We start from the raw sequence: 19,079 nt of genomic DNA on the forward strand, positions 1-19,079 counted from the left end.
GAGAGTTAGTAGAAAACCTTTTTTTTTTTTCCTCCCAAGATTTTGGCTTAGATACATCTCTAAATATGTGTTTGCTCTATTTTAAAGTAAGTGCACTTTTAGGGGAATTTAATCCATATGTTACGCATAAATCATCCAATGTTTTATTAGAGCTGCACGATGTCTAAGATGCCTTTTGAGCTTTTTTAATAGTCCTTATATTCTCTGCTGAAAAGCAGCAGGTAAGTTGCCAGGAGTAAACAAATAGCAAAAGGTTTGAGTTCAGTTTGAAATGCTTAGCCTATTATTTTTGATTGGGTTCTGAACTTGGCAATGCACATTCCCGATTCCTGCCTGGAGGGCAAAGTGAAAGCAATTTGAACACTGTATTTCCCAGTCGGGTCATTGACATTTGAGAATAATGTAGTACAGACAGAATCAGCATGTTTGGCAGGTGAGTGATACTTAATGTGACCTCAGAAAGTTACTTTCTCCACTTTGCAGAAGTCTGTGGCGTGGAACAACGTTATCCACACTGCAAAACAAAAGTTAGGACAGACAGCCATCAGGGGATCCATACTGGGAGTTTATCTGTTTCTCTCGTGCATCTTTAGGTGGAATGGTTGAAAAATGAAGACATCATTGATCCTGTTGAAGATCGGAACTTTTATATTACTATTGATCACAACCTCATCATCAAGCAGGCCCGCCTCTCGGATACTGCAAACTATACTTGTGTTGCCAAAAACATTGTCGCCAAGAGGAAAAGCACGACCGCAACTGTCATAGTCTATGGTGAGTGGGCTTTTGGGGTCTCGATCTAGTTGAGGTCAAACTGCAGTTTCTCATTTTAATCTTAAAATACCAGGTGAAGAGGCCCCTTTTCAATCCCCATGGCGGCTCTCTTCCAGCTTCTCATGGGGACATTGAGGTTTAACAGCCTTCCTGATATTCATAGAAAAACTAGACTTAGAAATCCCTAGTCCTTTGTCAGTCAGTTTATAGGAAAATGAAGGAAATCTACCTAAGTACCAGGACGATTCCCTGCTTCCCTAGGCCCTCCCGCTCTCCATAGCCTGGACTACAAAGATCTAGAGGGAATTCCAAGATGAAGATGCTTCAGGCAGTCTGTGGGCCTCAGGAGAGTGATTGCAAAACCTCAGGTAAACTGGAGCTGACGTGCTCTCCGAACACATCAGAGCAACTTGAACTCCCTAGAACTTGCTTTACACTCCACCAGGGGCATCCAGAGTGAAGACAAGGGCTGCCATTGTCAAGCAGCCCTAATCCTGACCCTGTAGCAGGTTTCGACATGATGACTTCTTCAGAAAGCTTCTCTTCCACTCTCTGGCCCTTCCTAATCCATCTCATCTCTAAGCCTATCATTTCTCCAGAAGTACTAAATGATTCTGCCCCCAGTTTTGCTGCAGCACGTGGTGCTTTCATCTGCCTGTCTGCTTTGGCACTCAGTGGTTTTCTCATCATTTCACTAGTAGTTCCATCTCCCCAGCTAAGCTTTTAAGCTCCTTGGTAGACTAAGAGAACAGCCCTGTAAAGTTATGTATTTCTCACAGTGTTAGATACATAGTAGGTCTTCATATTCTTGATGAGTTATTGTCTCAGAGGAAACTGCATGACCCTGAGAAATATTTTGAGGTTCTGCCACCTCCGGAATGACATGGCTACCGCTTAGAATGTAAGGAAGCTCTTCATGGCCGCTTCAGTGTTAAATGGCCCTCCAGGAGATTTGTCTAAATGACTACGAAGGAAGGACAGCCACGAGTATGTGGCTCATGGCCCTCGCTTACTGCAGGTAGTGCCATTTGGCTGGATGTATCCTCACGCTATAGGGTGTTATGAGAACAGAAACCACTGTGATGTGTTCGAAAGGCTGAATGTAGTGATGCTTTAAAACCGTCATTTTCATTATAGGACAGATGCATAATATTTGTTTCAAATCCTCTGAATACTCTGAAGTTAAATTTCCTTAAGTCACAATGAAACGTTTCCCACTTTGTCTTTTTCTAAACTCTCTGAACGACTTAATTAACAGCATTGGAAATGGAAAAGAGAAGTGGGGCACATCACAGCTTGTATCAGTCATAAATAACTAATGAAGGCAGACTCTAAAGAGATGTGTTACATAGATGTTTAATATACATGCAGATCTCTTTTCCTATGTGTGGCATGCTTTCAGTATCCATAAGCACAAGCTGAACATTGTCTTTAGGAAGAATCAAACACAACCAACTAAAGCATTTTGAGTTTAGAAAACAGCATGGGACTAGGGGTCAGGACTCTTATGTTCTAGGCCTAGTTCTATCACCAACTGACCTTCAGTTGGTCACTTAAACAGAATGCTCGGAGCCCGTATCTCCTTCTCGGTAAAATGAGGGAATAAGCCTAGGATCTTCAAGACCTGTCTTTTCTCTAAAAGTTTATGATATGGCTTGCCAGTGTGTTGGTAAGCAATTTATACTGACAATTCCATGACATTTTGAGTTTTGTGAAGTTAAGTGGGTTAAATTGCTGTTTGGAATGCTAAATGCAACTCTACCTGTCAAACATCAGCTTGTCCTTTTCATGGCCTCGTAAAATAAGTTGTCCAAGGCTCATAGGTTGGACTCACTAATAGTCCACAGAAAAACATATATATGTAACCAGTATTTCATTTTAGAGTCTGTTGTATATATTTAATTTTGTTAGTATCATTTTTAGTTTGCAAATACACATTATAGAAAATTTGGGAAACACAGAAAAACGTTCAAAGAAAAAAATACCTATAATCCTGTCATTTTGTCATCCAGAGGTAGCTTTACAAAAGATTGATGTGTATACTACTGGAATTTTCTTAGCATAAATAGGATTTTAAAATAAGGATTCTAAATACATTTTTTTACTTAAAGCATAATGTTGCAATATCCATGTATTATTAAATAGACTTCTACAGCATCATTTTTTTAAAGTTATTTTTTAATTGAAGTATAATTAAATTACAATGTTGTGTTAATTACTGCTGTACAGCAAAGTGACTCAGTTATACATACATATATATATATATACACACACATTCTTTTCTGTTATGGTTTATCACAGAATATTGAATATAGTTCCCTGTTCTATACAGTAGGACCTTGTTGTTTATCCATTCTCTATATAATAGTTTGCATCTGCTAATCCCAAACTCCCAATCCCTCCTTCCCAAACCCCCCTCCCCCTTGACAACCGTAAGTGTCTTCTCTATATCCCTTATTCTGTTTCTGTTTCATAGATAGGTTCATTTGTGTCATATTTTAGATTCTACCTGTAAGTGATATTGTATTTACCTTTCTCTTTCTGACTCACTTCATTTAGTATGATAATCTCTAGGTACATCCATGTTGCTGCACATGGCATTATTTTGTCCTTTTTTATGGCTAAGTAGTATTCTATTGTGTATACGTACCACGTTTTTTTTTAAAATAAGGCTGTGATGGCTAGCCCTTTTTTCCCCTTTATTTATTTTTTGGCTGCATTGGGTCTTAGGTGCAGCATACGGGATCTTTTTTGAGGCATGCGGAATCTTTTGTTGCAGCGCGCAGGCCTCTCTCTGGTTGTGGCATGTGGGTTTTTCTCTCATTGTGTGCGGGCTCCAGAGCATGTGCCCTCTGTAGTTTGCAGCACGTGGGCTCTCTCGTTGAGGTGCACAAGCTCAGTAGTTGTAGCACACAGGCTTATCTGTCCCACGGCATGTGAGGTCTTAATTCCCCCACGAGGGATCGAACCCGCGTCCCCTGCATTGGCAGGAGGATTCTTTACCACTGGACAACAAGGGAAGTCCCTGTACATCTTCTTTACCCATTCACCTGTCGATTGTCATTTAGGTTGTTGATGTGTCTTGGCTATTGTGAATAGTGCTGCTACGAACATAGGGTGCATGTATACTGAGTCATTTTCAGTAGCTGCCTAGGAGTCAGTCTCACGAACATACATGTTTACCATGTTCCTATTATTGAACATCACAATTGATTTCAGTTTATCTTTATATAAAAAATAACTCTCCAGTGAAAAATAGTCTATGTCTGTATGTATAACACATTCATGATTATTGTCTATTGCATAAGTTTCTAGAGAAGGAGATGATGGGCATATGATGTTCACATGTAAGGTTTGTGTTATCTGAGTAACACTATTCTTTACCATCAGGAAGCAGATACATATACTAGTTGTGCCGTGTTTTAACCACCAGCAAATAATTTTTGTTAGAAATTGCTTAATTAAAATGATTTCACAGACTCATATATTGAAATACAAAAGTATGTCAGGGTATTTTCTAGAGCAAGATCTACAGACGTAGTGAACATAGAGTTAGGGAGTAGGTTTTTTTAAAAAAATATATTTATTGGCTGTGTTGGGTCTCCGTTGCTGTGCGTGGGCTTCCTCTAGCTGTGGCGAGCAGGGGCTACTCTTCATTGCGGTGCACGGGCTTCTCATTGCTGTGGCTTCTCTTGTTGCAGAGCACCGGCCCTAGGCATGCAAGCTTCAGTAGTTGTGGCTCGCGGACTCCAGAGCGCAGGCTCAGTAGTTGCGGCGCACGGGCTTAGTTGCTCTGCGGCATGTGGGATCTTCCTGGACCAGGGCTCGAACCTGTGTCCCCTGCATTGGCAGGAGGATTCTTAACCACTGCGCCACCAGGGAAGTCCCAGGGAGTAGGTTTTATCATCATACCTATACTGACAGCTCCACCAAACACTGTAAATACCCTTTATACACAAAATAGGTGTCCATTTCAGTTACATCAACTAATCGCTAATTCATTCAAATAGATACTCAATTAGTTAAAAATCCAGCTATCAAGACTTCTTTAAAAACTAGATTCACTTATTAATGAAACTAACTAAAAGTCCTTAAAAGGTTATAAAGTTTACATATGCTAAAGAAAAATAATCAGTCATCTGTTATTAAGAAAAGGCTCAAAGATTTTATCAGTTCCCATGCTTCAGTAGTCACTCACAGCCTTGGTGTAAGGATGTATACATATATTATTTGAGATAAGTTGCCCAAAGTAATTTTTGGAGCTTTACTAGGTAAGAGGATTTTTTTAAAAACAACACTGGCTAAGGAGAGGAGAACACAGTCCTATTTTCTGAATAGGTAAATAGATGTTGATAATTCATTTTATTTGTCTCTGTGCTTAGATTCTTCAGCTCTGCAATGCAATTTTATTTTATTTTTTTAACATCTTTATTGGAATATAATTGCTTTACAATGATGTGTTAGTTTCTGCTTTATAACAAAGTGAACCAGCTATACATATACATATATCCCCGTATCTCCTCCGTCTTGCATCTCCCTCCCACCCTCCCTATCCCACCCCTCTAGGTGGTCACAAAGCACCGAGCTGATCTCCCTGTGCTATGTGGCTGCTTCCCACTAGCTATCTATTTTACAGTTGGTACTGTATATATGTCCATGCCACTCTCTCACTTCGTCCCAGCTTATCCTTCCCTCTCCCCGTGTCCTCAAGTCCATTCTCTATGTCTGCATCTTTATTCCTGTCCTGCCCCTAGGTTCTTCAGAACCTTTTTTTTTTCTTTTTCAGATCCCATATATATGTGTTAGCATATGGTATTTGTTTTTCTCTTGCTGACTTACTTCACTCTGTATGACAGACTCTAGGTCCATCCACCTCACTACAAATAACTCAATTTCATTTCTTTTTATGCCTGAGTAATATTCCATTATGTATACGTGTGAAATGATATCCAGGGTCTCTTATAGCTTTGCAGTTTTTGATTTTTTATGGTCACTTGGGATACAGCTTTTATGTGTTGTGTGTGGTTTGTGTGTCTCTGTGTGTATGCACATATGTTTAATTCACATTTTATTTTTTATCTCTTTCCAGTAAATGGTGGCTGGTCTACCTGGACAGAGTGGTCCGTGTGTAATAGCCGCTGTGGACGAGGGTATCAGAAGCGCACAAGGACCTGCACCAACCCAGCCCCACTCAATGGTGGTGCCTTCTGTGAAGGGCAGAGTGTGCAGAAAATAGCCTGCACCACGTTATGCCCAGGTAAGCAACCCAGCGCTCTCCTTCCAAATGTCTCCTCCCATTCTAGAAATGTTTTAGGGTATATAGACAAATCTTTAGTCTTTTTTTTTTTTTTTTTTTTGGCTGTGTTGGGTCTTCATTGCTGCTCACGGGCTTTTTCTAGTTGCAGTGAGCGGGGGCTACTCTTCCTTGCGGTACGCATGTTTCTCATTGCGGTGGCTTCTCTTGTTGCAGAGCACAGGTTCTAGGCATGCGGGCTTCGGTAGTTGCAGCACACGGGCTCAGTAGTTGTGGCTCACAGGCTCTAGAGCCCAGGCTCAGTAGTTGTGGTGCACGGGCTTAGTTGCTCCGCAGCATGTGGGATCTTCCCAGACCAGGGCTCAAACCTGTGTCCCCTGCCCTGGCAGGTGGATTCTTAACCACTGCGCCACCAGGGAAGTCCCACAAAGCCTTATTCTTCGCAGGAGTGTGTGGTAAACATTATTTAAATCCATCATCCCATTCAGTGCTTACATTGCTGGGACCTCAGGTCTTTTCCCCCAAAAGAGTACTTAACTTTATTACCCTAACATACAAAATAGTATAAAACAAGAGATTAAACACACATAAACATAATCCCTCTCTATTACTCAACAAAACTGTTGGAACCAAGATTGCAGGATCTGTAATTCAAGGCATTTGAGCAGCATTGAAAGCCACACATTTAGGATAACAACCTTGATCTCCAGAAAGCCATGGAAATTAATTGGAACTGAAATTTAGAAAATGTTTTAGGTGAAGTACTTGATATTTGGTGTCAGTTTCTGGGCAAAGGCAAATAAAACATCTGATGAATTAAAAGGAAGTCTAAGCTTTCTGACACATGAGCTAATGGATTTTGAAAATACAGTGCAGTCATCTATTATCTGTACATGTTGGTCACCTATTTTTGAGTTATTTGCAATGGTACCTATAGCAAGATTGCATCCCTTTGCCTCTGAACATCTTTCTGTGCTATCTCATGTTGTCCCAAGGTCTTATCCTATGGGAAATTGAAGTTAATATTTGCCAAAACCAAAACCCACTAAAATGTCCAATTATAAAATACATTAAAAAAATTAAGCTAAAATTATTTTGAAATAACCCATAAATTTATTGTATCCCATTGGGGAAGCTATTATATTGTCACTTTCATTATTTAGATACAAAGACTACTTACTTCCCTTTATTGTGCCTAACTTATGTCAGGTTCATCCTTTTAGTAGAACTTTCTCAGAGATGGGTTGGAGAAGTGAACTGGAGAGAAAACCATAATATAAATTTTATATTCCTGTTTTCATTTCCGAATATCAAAACAGTATCCCACACTGAACCCTTTGAGAGCTTTTATTTATGGAACAAACTTTGACACTTAGCTAGGCTAAGTATTTCAGTATTTTCTCTTGTACGCTCCTATATTTTGTCTGCATACTGACTCCCACAATTAGAAATGCACTGAGCATTTAGTTGAAATAGAAATGTGTGTTTGTGTGTGTACTTTGGGATGGTCTAGGTCAAAGCAAATGTCTTGTCTTCAGGTGGCTGGGAGTTGCTTATATAGCTAACTGTACAATTGAAATATTAATACTTTCATCATTTTTTCATGTGGGCATATTTATATCTCTATACATATTATGCATAATACATATAGTTACACAATAATTTGAATATGAAATCACACCGATTTCCCAAACTATGTAGATTATTAAAATTGATCTAATTTCTGTCAATATGTAGGTATAACACGTGTACATTGCATGTTCAATAAATGATGTTTGCGATTGTCTTACATTGAATCCTAGATGATTATTTATGTATTTCAGGGAAATTTTTAAAAATTTAACTCTTATTTTAATATTTTCCTCTTATTTATGTAAGAACCGTTAAAGAATGTACTAGAGTATTTTAAGTTATGTGTTTTTAAAATAGAGATATCTTAGCTCTTTATCACTGAAGTTTACTAACAAGTCAAGCACAAAAATTAAGAAGAAAGTGAATCTATTCTAAATGACTGAATCACAGGAATTCAGGAATGTGAATTAATTCACATTAAGGAATGTGCTTAAATATTATTTTTAAAATAAAAATAGCAACATATATCATCAAATAATGGAATGAAATCATCAAATAATAAATGGAAAATAATATAGACTTCAAGAAGTCATTGCAGAAGATGTTAGAATCAAGCAGCATGGATGAAAAAATAAAAAGAGTGTATAGGATGTAGATGAGGGGTGCAGGTAGATGGATGGATGGATGGATGGATGGATTTCTTCCACACTCTACCAGCCTCTTCTCCTGAACCCCACAGAGGTTTACTTGCACTACCCACATTACATTATGCAGGAAGGAATCTTGGATCCAAAAAGAGGTTCCCTAATTTTCAATCCAAAATCCAGACATTTCCCCTTTAATAGAAAAACCACCAGGATTTACTTTTATGCAGCTCCTGGTGACAGCTTTGGTTTCTGTGTGTCCCATTAAGCTTCCGTTTGCTTGGTCAGTGAAGAAATAGTCACACACCTCGTAAGGGAAGTTCGAAGAGCCCACACAATGTATGTAGAGCATGCACTACTTCAGCAGTTAAAATGAATGCAGTGTTCCTTGGGCGGGGGGGGGGGGGGGAATTTTCTTCAGTGTTTGGTGGTGTTTTGTTTCTGCTTGTGCTTTGCTCCTCTCTGCCCTCAAAAAGTTCCTTCTCCCTTTGACCCGATGCTGGTTTTTGTGTGGCAGTGGATGGCAGGTGGACCTCATGGAGCAAGTGGTCAACTTGTGGGACCGAGTGCACGCACTGGCGCAGGAGGGAGTGCACGGCACCAGCCCCCAAGAACGGAGGCAAGGACTGCGACGGCCTCGTCCTGCAATCCAAGAACTGCACGGATGGTCTGTGCATGCAGAGTAAGTCTGTTTGAGCAAACGACAGACACTGGGGAGGTCTGGGGTTTAACCATTTGGATTTCTTTAAAGGAAATATCAAAAAATAAAAATTTCTTAAACAAAAATGCAGTACTATACCAATATCATGGGTCTCTGTCAAAATTGAAAAAAATGAATCTCCCGGAACACAGTATGAAAAATAACTGTATCCAAGTTAACAAATGACACACACACAGTATTGCTTTTCCATGAGCAAAAAGGGATTTAGTTGTTTCCATGGAGGGGCTGTCATTCTTTTCAGGGCAGGGAAGTGCTACTCAGTTTTATTATAGTGCACAAAAGGGCACCCTAAACTCCTCATAGAGTCACATGACTTCCAAAAAGTAAACTATTTATTTCTGATTCATGGCTGTTACTGAACCAGTGTCCATGAAATTTAAAATATATGTATAAGGACAGGAAATATTTCTGCAAGTAGATTTACCAGTTTACAAGTGTTTAGTGTGAACATCTTCACAATACCTTGAAGATGCTGGGTTTGTATTAGAAATTATAACATTTATCTAAAGGGACTAATGTCTATAAAACATAAATTTTAAAAAATGGGTGTAGACGATTGGCTCAAGAATATAATAGGTGCTATAAGCTAAATATTCCACATTTTTCATGGCCTTTTTCCTTAGGTTTTCTTAATGAGATGGTTTGATTTGCATATTTGCAGACTCTCACTCCTCTATTGAGGAGCCCGTAGATGTACAAAATTTACCATCCCTTTTATGGCCATGAATTAAGGTACTAAGAATTGTTCTGAAATCACACCTATAACAGACGAATGGATCAAACAGTGTGCTGTCTTTGGGTCTTACCTAATGGCAGCCAAATGTTGACATTTCTTATAACACATTACAGATTGCTTGTGGAATATATTTGTATTGTCATTTAAGAATAAGATATTTTCAGCACATTTATGAAATTCTGTTTACTTTCCAGGGTCTATACACACAGGGACCTTTAAAAAGAAACCTTACTTAAAATACAAATAGGTAATTACATTGCTGACACAGAATAAAAATCCAGTGGGCCTCTTATTTTTCTGTCCACGGTACATGGTATTCTTTGAGAACAGACTGCAGCTGGGTGTAAAGCATAGCTTCTGGTTGTGATTTGGGAACGACTGCTGTGCATCTGAGTTTGTACCAGAAACACAGAATGAAAAGAATACAGCTCTTTTACTAACCATTTATCCAGAGATCCAGGGTTTGTTCCTCTTGGTGTTAGTCTGAGTTGACGATTAAAATGAAAACATACCATGCACAAGTTATTTTTTAACATTTTTATAATTTAGTATTCTTGTAGTGCTGAGCAAATTGATTCATGTGATTGAAAGTAGCAATATTTGAAGTTTCTCTCTGTCACTCCCTTTCTCAATATTATACTTTTCAACTTTGGGTGATTTAATGCCTACTGTTTCTATTGTGCATAATTTTAAATTCCTAAAGCAACATATTTAACAAGGAGTACAATGCTGCAAGATGGAACATTGGGCCTTTTATTACTTACACAAATGACGCATTATAAATTATGACATTTGTTAAATACAAGCATGAAATATTCAAGTTAAGACTTTCATGACATAGCATCCCCTTAGCATCTAGCTGATTTCTTACAGCATTAACAGAATTTTTTCTAATGATTGGATGTTTACCAATAATGATGGCATGAGGTGTGTGTGTAAGTAAGGAAAGGAAATGAGGCTACAAGAGGTGTTATTTGTTTATTTATCAAGTCTCCTATTAGCCTGGAACATTTGGGTGTTTGAATTAATTAGTTAAAAAGCTGTTTCCTTTCATAATTCTGATTTGCTGTAGTAACAGTCTCTACTAGGTCAATAAACTCTTTCATCTGCCCTGCTGTATCTACTCTAGTGCAAAGGAGAACTGTAGTTTGTGCTATTATTGATTTCCTCAGTGATAAAAACCTCAGATACTGTTGCACTAAATAATTATAGTATTTTACAGTGAAAGCTATAGTTTCTGTTTACCAGTAAGCTGGGTGTTTCTGGCATAGTATTGCTGACAAAGTTTTGCAAAGAAATGATAATGTTCTTGGTCCTTATTTTGGAAAACAAAAGACTTTCTGATAGTGTAAGTACCAAACTTGTAAGAGGGACATGGTCTGCATTAAGAAAAAGAATGGGAGTAGAAAAGAGCTAGAAACTTGCAGTTGACAATTAGGATTTATCATTTAACGTTTATGTACTTTAAGGAAAATTAGTGTCTTCAATGCACTGATAATATTGCAATACTGATAAAGAGCTATTTATCTCAAAGTAAAGCTAGCCTACTTACCATTGGACTAGGGAGGCAGTACAACCTCTGAATCTACTCAAAATTGTCTACAAATGATTTGGATATAAATGTAGATATACTGCTAAGAAGGAGAAATTTGGAGTTCATAATGGATGTCAGTAGAATTCAGAGTTACATAGATAACACAGTGTAGTATATTTTAAAAGTCAGATTGGTACTTAAGAGCAATACAATGTGAAATATATAGAAAATATTGCTTCAGTGTTTATTCACTAATTTGTTCAAAATAATATTCAGACATATTTCTTCCTTAGCCATTTCTCTCATTATAAATACCTTTGACTCAAAATATGTAGAAATATTGGATAAAATGTTTAAACTTAAAAGACATACACACATTTGGAGTGTGTCTGTGTGTCTGTGTCTGTGTGTGTGTGTGTGTGTGTGTGAGAGAGAGAGAGAGAGAGAGAGAGAGAGGGCATATCAAGCTCAAAAGAAAGAGAAATAATCCTCAAGTGGCAGAAATGAAGTAGGAACTCAAATCTAGAGAAGTATACCTCTGTGAGTGGACACCAGAATAACCAAGAGGAGCATTAGACATGGATGTAAGTCCTAGGGATTAGGCTTTAGGATTTCAGTTCTGAGGCTGAGAGTTGAAAGCCAGAACCTTGAATAAAACTGGGTCTCATAAATGGCTGCTCTCACCATGAAAAATAACTAGAAATTTTTTACCCATCAGCCCAGCGAAGCTACAGGAAAATTCACGGTAGAGAAGAGAAAAATGAAGTCTTCACTTAAACCTGTGATAAAACCACCCTCCGACACCCAGTTCTGGGTATGGAGTCTAAGATACAGTACAGGGAACAAAAAGCAAAGTATGTGCAGTTTATAAAGTTAGTAAAACTGGGGTACCAGCGGAAGTGAACAGCAAGCCATTTTCTAGAGTTCTTTTCACAACCCAAGTGCATTGGTCTATGATAAAGATAGCCCACTCCTGAAAATGAATTTACAACGTAAAGTTTTATATCACCCAAGGGAATAGTCTGCTGTAAGAGAGACTTGGCAACATAATAAATAGGTGAGTTAGTACTTTAATAACATGGACTCCTACAGCAATCTGAGTGAGGCTATAAAATAAATAAAAATTAAAAGACAGACTATTTTTAAAAGGAATATAAGCACAAATGAAAGAAAAGAATATTATAAAGAGGACAGACAGATTTGGGGAAAAATCAAATGGAATGTGATCCATTGAAAGTTAGAACTCAATGGAAAATTAAACATCAGATCAGATCAGAGACAGCTTTAGATAAAGCTGAAGAGAAAACTGGTAAACTGGAATGTAGATCTCATGAAACTTTTCAGAATACAAGGAGGAAAGATAGAATGAGTGATTATATAAAAGGTAGGTTAAAACACATGGAAGATAGAATGAAAAAGTCCCACATTTATTATTCAAGAGAGCAAAATTTAAAGTTTTTGAGATAATCAAGATTAGAGCTTACTACTCACAAACTCTTAATGAATAAACTACTAAAAATATGAAAATCGATTCTTTAAAAAATTGAGGGACCAGTTAAGGAGCAGTTAAAAATAAAATGGAACTAAACTATAGATGGCATTAACACAGAATATGGGAAGGTGTAATCTAAGTTAAAATGTTCTAATTTTTGTGTGTTGTTCAGGAAAAGAACAGTAATACTACTTGTGTTAAGCTTTACTGATTCAAGTGTCCCAATTAAAATGTTAAGACTGACTACACACATAAAGGTTGAATATATAAATTCAAAATAAGATTTTTAAGGGCAGAAAAGGAGCAAAAAGGAAAGAAAAAGTATAGTTAAATGAAAACAAATAAGATGGTATATATTAGGGATTATCATATATCAAGGCTAATAATGTAAATGAATTAAATTTACCTGCTAAAGGAAATTCAATATTACAGGAACAATCCAGTTTTACATTGTTTATGAGAGACATACTTAAATCACAATTATAGAGAAATATTGAAAGTTAAGAAATGGAACTTACAGTGTAGTTCTATCTTTATTTTAAAATGTCCAATTAATGGCTTTGACTATCTAATTGGGCCATTCTTAATTCCATTTCCCATTTTGCCTAAGTAACACATATTAGAGATTGGTTTTGCTCATAGTTTTAATTTAGATACTTTTTTTCCCTTAGACTTTATAGTTTTTAGAATGTTTAATTTTTTTTTTTTTTTTTTTGCGGTACGCGGGCCTCTCACTGCTGTGGCCTCTCCCGCTGCGGAGCACAGGCTCTGGACGTGCAGGCTCAGCGGCCATGGCTCATGGGCCCAGTGGCTCTGCAGCATGTGGGATCTTCCTGGACCGGGGCACAAACCCGCGTCCCCTGCATCGGCAGGCAGACCCTCAACCACTGCGCCACCAGGGAAGCTCCTAGAATGTTTAATTTTTTGTTGGATAATTAAAAGTTTTCTAAATTGTTTACCAAATTTTTTGTGTAAGACATCTTAAAAATACAGATATTTCCTCAATGCCAACTGAAGTTTTTAACCAAAAGACTTCGAGGTTATTTATTTACAAAATTTTTCAATATTTTAAAGATATAATAATGCTAAATGTTAGCAAATGTGCACTAAAGTAGAATCTCTTGTATTTTGCAAATGGGAACACAAATTTTTGTGATTATTTGGGGAAGCAGTTTGACAATATGAGTTAAGAGCTTTAAAATTATTCCTCTCCTTTGATCCAAGAATCCTGTATCAGTGAATAAGTTTTAAGTAATTAACATGAATACCTAAAATATATGTGCCAAATACGTTCATATTCTTTGTAGTTTATTGTAAAAAACACAAAAGTCCAATACTAGAGCAATGATTAAGTAATAAATGCTATTTCCATAAGGTGGAATATCATATAGCCACTAAAATATTTATGGTGGTTTAACATGGAAAAGCAGAATGTGGATTTATGTATGCATTCAGTCATAACTATATAAAAGTAAGCTTAGGGAAAAAGATGAATGAAATTTATTTATTTACGTTAGTGAGATTACAGGTAATTTTTTTCTTTTTCAATATGCTTTCAATTCTCAATATTCTTTATATTTAGTATTTCATTATGCTTATAATTGTAAATGACTTTTTAAAAAGGAGTGTTGAGGATTGGCTAGAACAACTGCATGATCTTGGAAACAGGAGTCTCATTTCGTTATTTGAGATGTAGCAATATCACTGATCTGTCCTGGGAATTGGGTCACATTGATTCAAATTAGATTAGATTTAGATTAGGTTACATAAAAAGTAATTGCATAAAATACTTGTATAAAATCCTAGTTGTATAAAATCCTTGGTGGCAAGAGTTACTTATAGCCAGTAAACCAAGTACATATACAAAAGGATTGTGAAGACATGGGGATTTGGAACTGAATTACAGTTTTGCATTATTTCCTAGTTGCTTATCATATACATATCACGCCGTCCTTGCAACCATACTTATTCTTAAACTCTTTAGTAAATTGGATTCATTATGTGATGCTATATAATTTCATTTGTGAAAAAAGGTCATGGTCTTTAAGCAATTTCAGAAGCTCCACTAAATTTTTAAGCTGTCCAAACACATTAGTTATTGAAGTATAACATGTATCATGTATATATTACACTGGGTATATCCTCAGTGGTCTGGAAAAGTACTTACACTGGAGACACCACTTTCAAATTAAGAACTTCCAGGAATTGGTGTTATTTCACTAGAATACATTGTTAAAGGATAATTAAAAACTGTTAAGCGTCACTTAATATACCAGAAAGAAGTTGGGCATTATTGGTTTATAAGCACATTGCTAATTAGAAAACAAAATTTAATATTGGAGTTCTTAGGTATGCTAAGAGATACGGATTGCATTGAACAAGAAAGGGTAAATGACTTGGAGTGTTTTTCACTACTGAAAATAAGCACACATGTCTGGTATCTTGGATACAAGAAAGTTAACATTAATAATAGATAAGACCGTTTTTTACTTAACAATACTACAGAATAGTGTATCTTATTCAGAAGGCAGTAATGGAAGGTCTCTTGTGCTGTGTACCCATTTAGGTTTCTTTATATCATCTCTAAGAGTATATGAAAGTAGCTCCAGTTCTTGCCATATGGTTTAGGATTTGCATAAAATGGTTTTGGGGAGAAAGAGAGCGGACACACTAGACACAGAAAGAGGTACAAGAGAATAAAAAAAGCACTTAAGACAGTCCCCCAAACTGCTAAGCCAATAAGCGTATTTACCATTTATGTTGAAATACGACTGTATTACCAAGACCTGATAACTTTTAACTTTTATAATCTTTATAATGAATTTGTAGTAAGATCTGCTCTGTTACGGTTGGCATATAATGGTTTAATCCATGCTTACCTCTTACTTTTGAAAATAGCAACCTAAGGACTATATATGTGGTTTGGTCCAGAAATGGTACATTGTATATACTTATGAATACACTCAAGTAGATTATTACGTAACCGCAGCTATTCCTACAGACTTTGGTTTTTAATCCCATTTGAAGATTGGAGTCTCACGTAGAGATATGTAAGAGTTCAAATCTGAATTTAGAATTACTCCTTCTTGCTAAAGAGGGTTTATGCCACAGTAGACAAATTAGAAATTGCAATTTACAAACAAGAACTGCCTAGAATTGTGCCTGCATCAGTGAACTTCCTGACTTTGGGAAATTAAAATGTTATGCAGTCTGCAAATTTAGCACTTTCTACTCATTGAAAACTTTACATGTCACCCTGCTCTTCCATTAATTCTCACTTACAGAGGAAGTGGCAGAACTCTGTGTGTGAACTGTAGTCTGGACACACTGCATACCAGGGCCCCCAGAATCCCAGGTGCATTTAATGTGAGGAAGTAATTTACTTTACAAATAGGCTGCTCTTCACTTTAGCCCGGTGCGTTTATCACCGCTATGGTAGGCGTTTGAGAAGGCGTTAGTCAGTTTCCAGTGAAATTCTTGTCAACACAGCAGTTTGATAGGAAAGCATAATTGTGAGTGTCAGACAGTGAGTGCTTTTATCTATAGTTTGGAAGAAGTTGATGTCATAGCTGTGTTTGTATAGTCCTTGATATGCGTAGTGTCCCAGCTGGCAAATAAATATTCTGTCCGTGGACTGGCTGCCCAACACAGTGCTCTGCTGTCTCCGGTATAATGAGTGTGGTTTACTTTTTCATTTTTTCCTTTCTGGTAAAACATTTTCCTGATTTTGAAAGCACGGATGTGGTTAGGAACTTTAGCCCACAGAAACCTGCTGAACACCTAGGGAGCCCCAAACAGATTGGTGTGAGAGGACAAATGCAAAGTCTTCAGCTTCCAGGATGCAAAGTAAACTCCAAGGGGATTAAGAAGGGTACCACCTTTCACAACCGCAGCAAAGCTAGGACACCGTCAAGATCACATAGGGGCAGGCCAGCGCTTTTGCTTGTTTTCTTTTTGCCTAAAAACCCAGCAGATAGGGTGATGTATGCTAGGAATTGGCCTCTTTACTTCAGGACTTTTCATCACTTTACTTTTTCTATCCGATGTCTTTAATACTATGGATTTATTTGTCACTGCCTTTGGATTTAATAATTTATCCTTTTTCTGAAGGAGCGTTGATGGGAATGGAAAATACTGCACTGAAAACGCTTGGGCAGCTGATCTGTGGGTTTGATTTTACTCAACTGTTGGATTAAATGTCAGACATTTATTCGTCACCTCCTGTGGGTCACGAGATAAGGGTTTTATATTTGAGATGTCCATTCCCTGCTGTTCACTTTCAGAAGGGTGTGGTTGTCAATGTCAGGAACAGGGCTGTGGATCAGTTAGTGAAGCATGGCCCACTGTCCTGTGAAAGCTGGAGCACAAATTACCGTGGCAGTTTAGATTACTGACATCAGTGATAAGCAAATGTTCTTTTCAATTTTTGTTGTCATGTCCTAGGATTTATGTATTCATTTATTTGGAGTTCCTTAAGCCCTTGTCAATAAATAAACCCTCCGAAGAGTGGTAAATTATAATAAATGACTGTGAGGGTCTTTGACAGACCTGACCTTTGACATCATTAGTGCGGTCCTGATGGGCTGGTTAGATAAGAACCAACCTAAAAGAAAAAAGAAAAATCTGGTCATGTTTATTTTGAATAGCCCTTGAGGTTTTTAATGAGAACATTTGCATCAGAAGAAATGTAATTGGAATGAGAAAAGTCACATATGTTGGCTTGGTGTAAGGTCACTGGCAAAATGAAAGACCAAGCAGCCAGGTCAAGGAGAGAGGAAAATCCATGGAGAAGAGAGATTCTTCTAATGCTAGGGTCATAAAAGTGAGGACAGGTCTTCTGAAGCGGCCTATTGTACTTCAGAGAGATAGATATTCTAAAACTAACCAAAAGCTTGATGATTTAAAAACAAGGACTTTTACAGAACACACTTAATGCTTTTATAAATGAGAATTGAGTTATGTCATATTCATAATTTATATACTACTCCCCATATGAGATATGAATTCATCATCTATTTTATTTAATCCTCACAATATCATAAAATCTGTCTACATGTATTAAGGCCATAGACACAGCTCCATATTGAAATATAATAAGTAACCTTGAAGGCAAGCAGGAACACCGTAAAAAAAACTCCACCCATCTTCCTTTTGGCTACAAACTTGATAGCTAATCTAAAGACAGAGTTAATTCCAAGACAGCTACATAAAGACTTTCCTTTTATGTCTCTCTTGAATCTGGCTCAATGGTTCTCAAACTCTAGAGAGTGTAAAAATTACTGTGTCATATATATATTTTAGCTTAAAGGAATTGCAGATGGAATTTTAATTTTATTCATTTTCCACCTAATATGATGACTTAAGGCCCTGGCATTAATTGCTTCTAACTCCGATCTACTATGTTAGACGTGGCAAAACTGAAGCAAAATTGACCTGAGTTCAACTTAATAAAACTCAAAAGGTACAAAAAATAATCTTACAAACAGAACTTTGGATATCCCGCTAATAATAGCTCTATCTTGGTAAGGAAGGAACCGAGGCATAAAATTGAAAGAGCCCACCAGCATCCACAAGTTAGTATAAGAGCCAGTATATGAGCCCACATCTGTCTCATTTTGAAATAAGCCTTTTTCCATGTGGGCTCTTGGAGGCTGAAAGCAAGTGGTGATCAGCTTTCATTGCTTTAAAATGTGATTTTCTTCTTATGTGTAGTGTCCCTTCAATTTTTGATGTTTATTCCTTTTTTCCTGTTGGCATCATTTTTGAGGGAAACAATGTTTCTCTTTTAAATATTTACATTTATGGTAGGTTCTGTGCCAAATACAAAGTGATTATCATACATTAACAACTACATCATTCTAGCACGGCTCTCCAATTACATTAGAGTAGAGATGCCCAAGTATGGTACACCTCTTTGCTTACCCCACACTTGCAACAGAAGACACTATTTAGAAGTTGTTTTATTTAAGGGCGAAAATCTCTGTTTTAACTTTCTCATGGGTATCAATGATAACATTTCAAATGGAGAGGTTATTTTCTAGTCTAAATAATTAGCATTACCTCATTCAATAACTGAATTGCAAATTAAGCCATGAACATATCAAGCCCTTTTCTGTTATTTCCTTGTCTCTCCTCATTCAAATCTATTCATTAGACAATACGTATAAAAATGACGGGGCTGTAGCCTAAGAGCTGGGATCTGCCCCTCGCTTTGCTGTTTCACCAGCTTTGTGATGTGAGGCAAGTCCCTTCATTGCTCTGTGCTCTGGCTCCTCTGTCTGCAGGTACAGAGGGGTTAGAAGAGGGAATTCTAAAAATGATCTATTTTAACTCTAACATCCTGGGGGTTTGC

General features: G+C 37.2%; 1 protein-coding gene across 2 annotated transcripts in view; it reads left to right on the top strand.

Moving 5' to 3' along the window:
* The window catches only part of UNC5C (unc-5 netrin receptor C), a gene marked incomplete at both ends in the record, with an annotated part of 393,819 nt that overhangs the window by 325,900 nt on the left and 48,840 nt on the right, over positions 1-19,079 (top strand). For both annotated transcript variants that reach the window (XM_082837850.1, XM_082837851.1), the window contains 3 exons: positions 594-774; positions 5,864-6,031; positions 8,762-8,926. In XM_082837850.1, the coding sequence (XP_082693976.1) occupies positions 594-774; positions 5,864-6,031; positions 8,762-8,926 (514 nt within the window). The remainder of the gene's footprint in view (positions 1-593; positions 775-5,863; positions 6,032-8,761; positions 8,927-19,079) is intronic.

The sequence above is a fragment of the Leucopleurus acutus genome (genome assembly GCF_964270905.1).
Source record: "Leucopleurus acutus genome assembly, chromosome: 4".
Classification (NCBI taxonomy): Eukaryota; Metazoa; Chordata; class Mammalia; order Artiodactyla; family Delphinidae; genus Leucopleurus; species Leucopleurus acutus.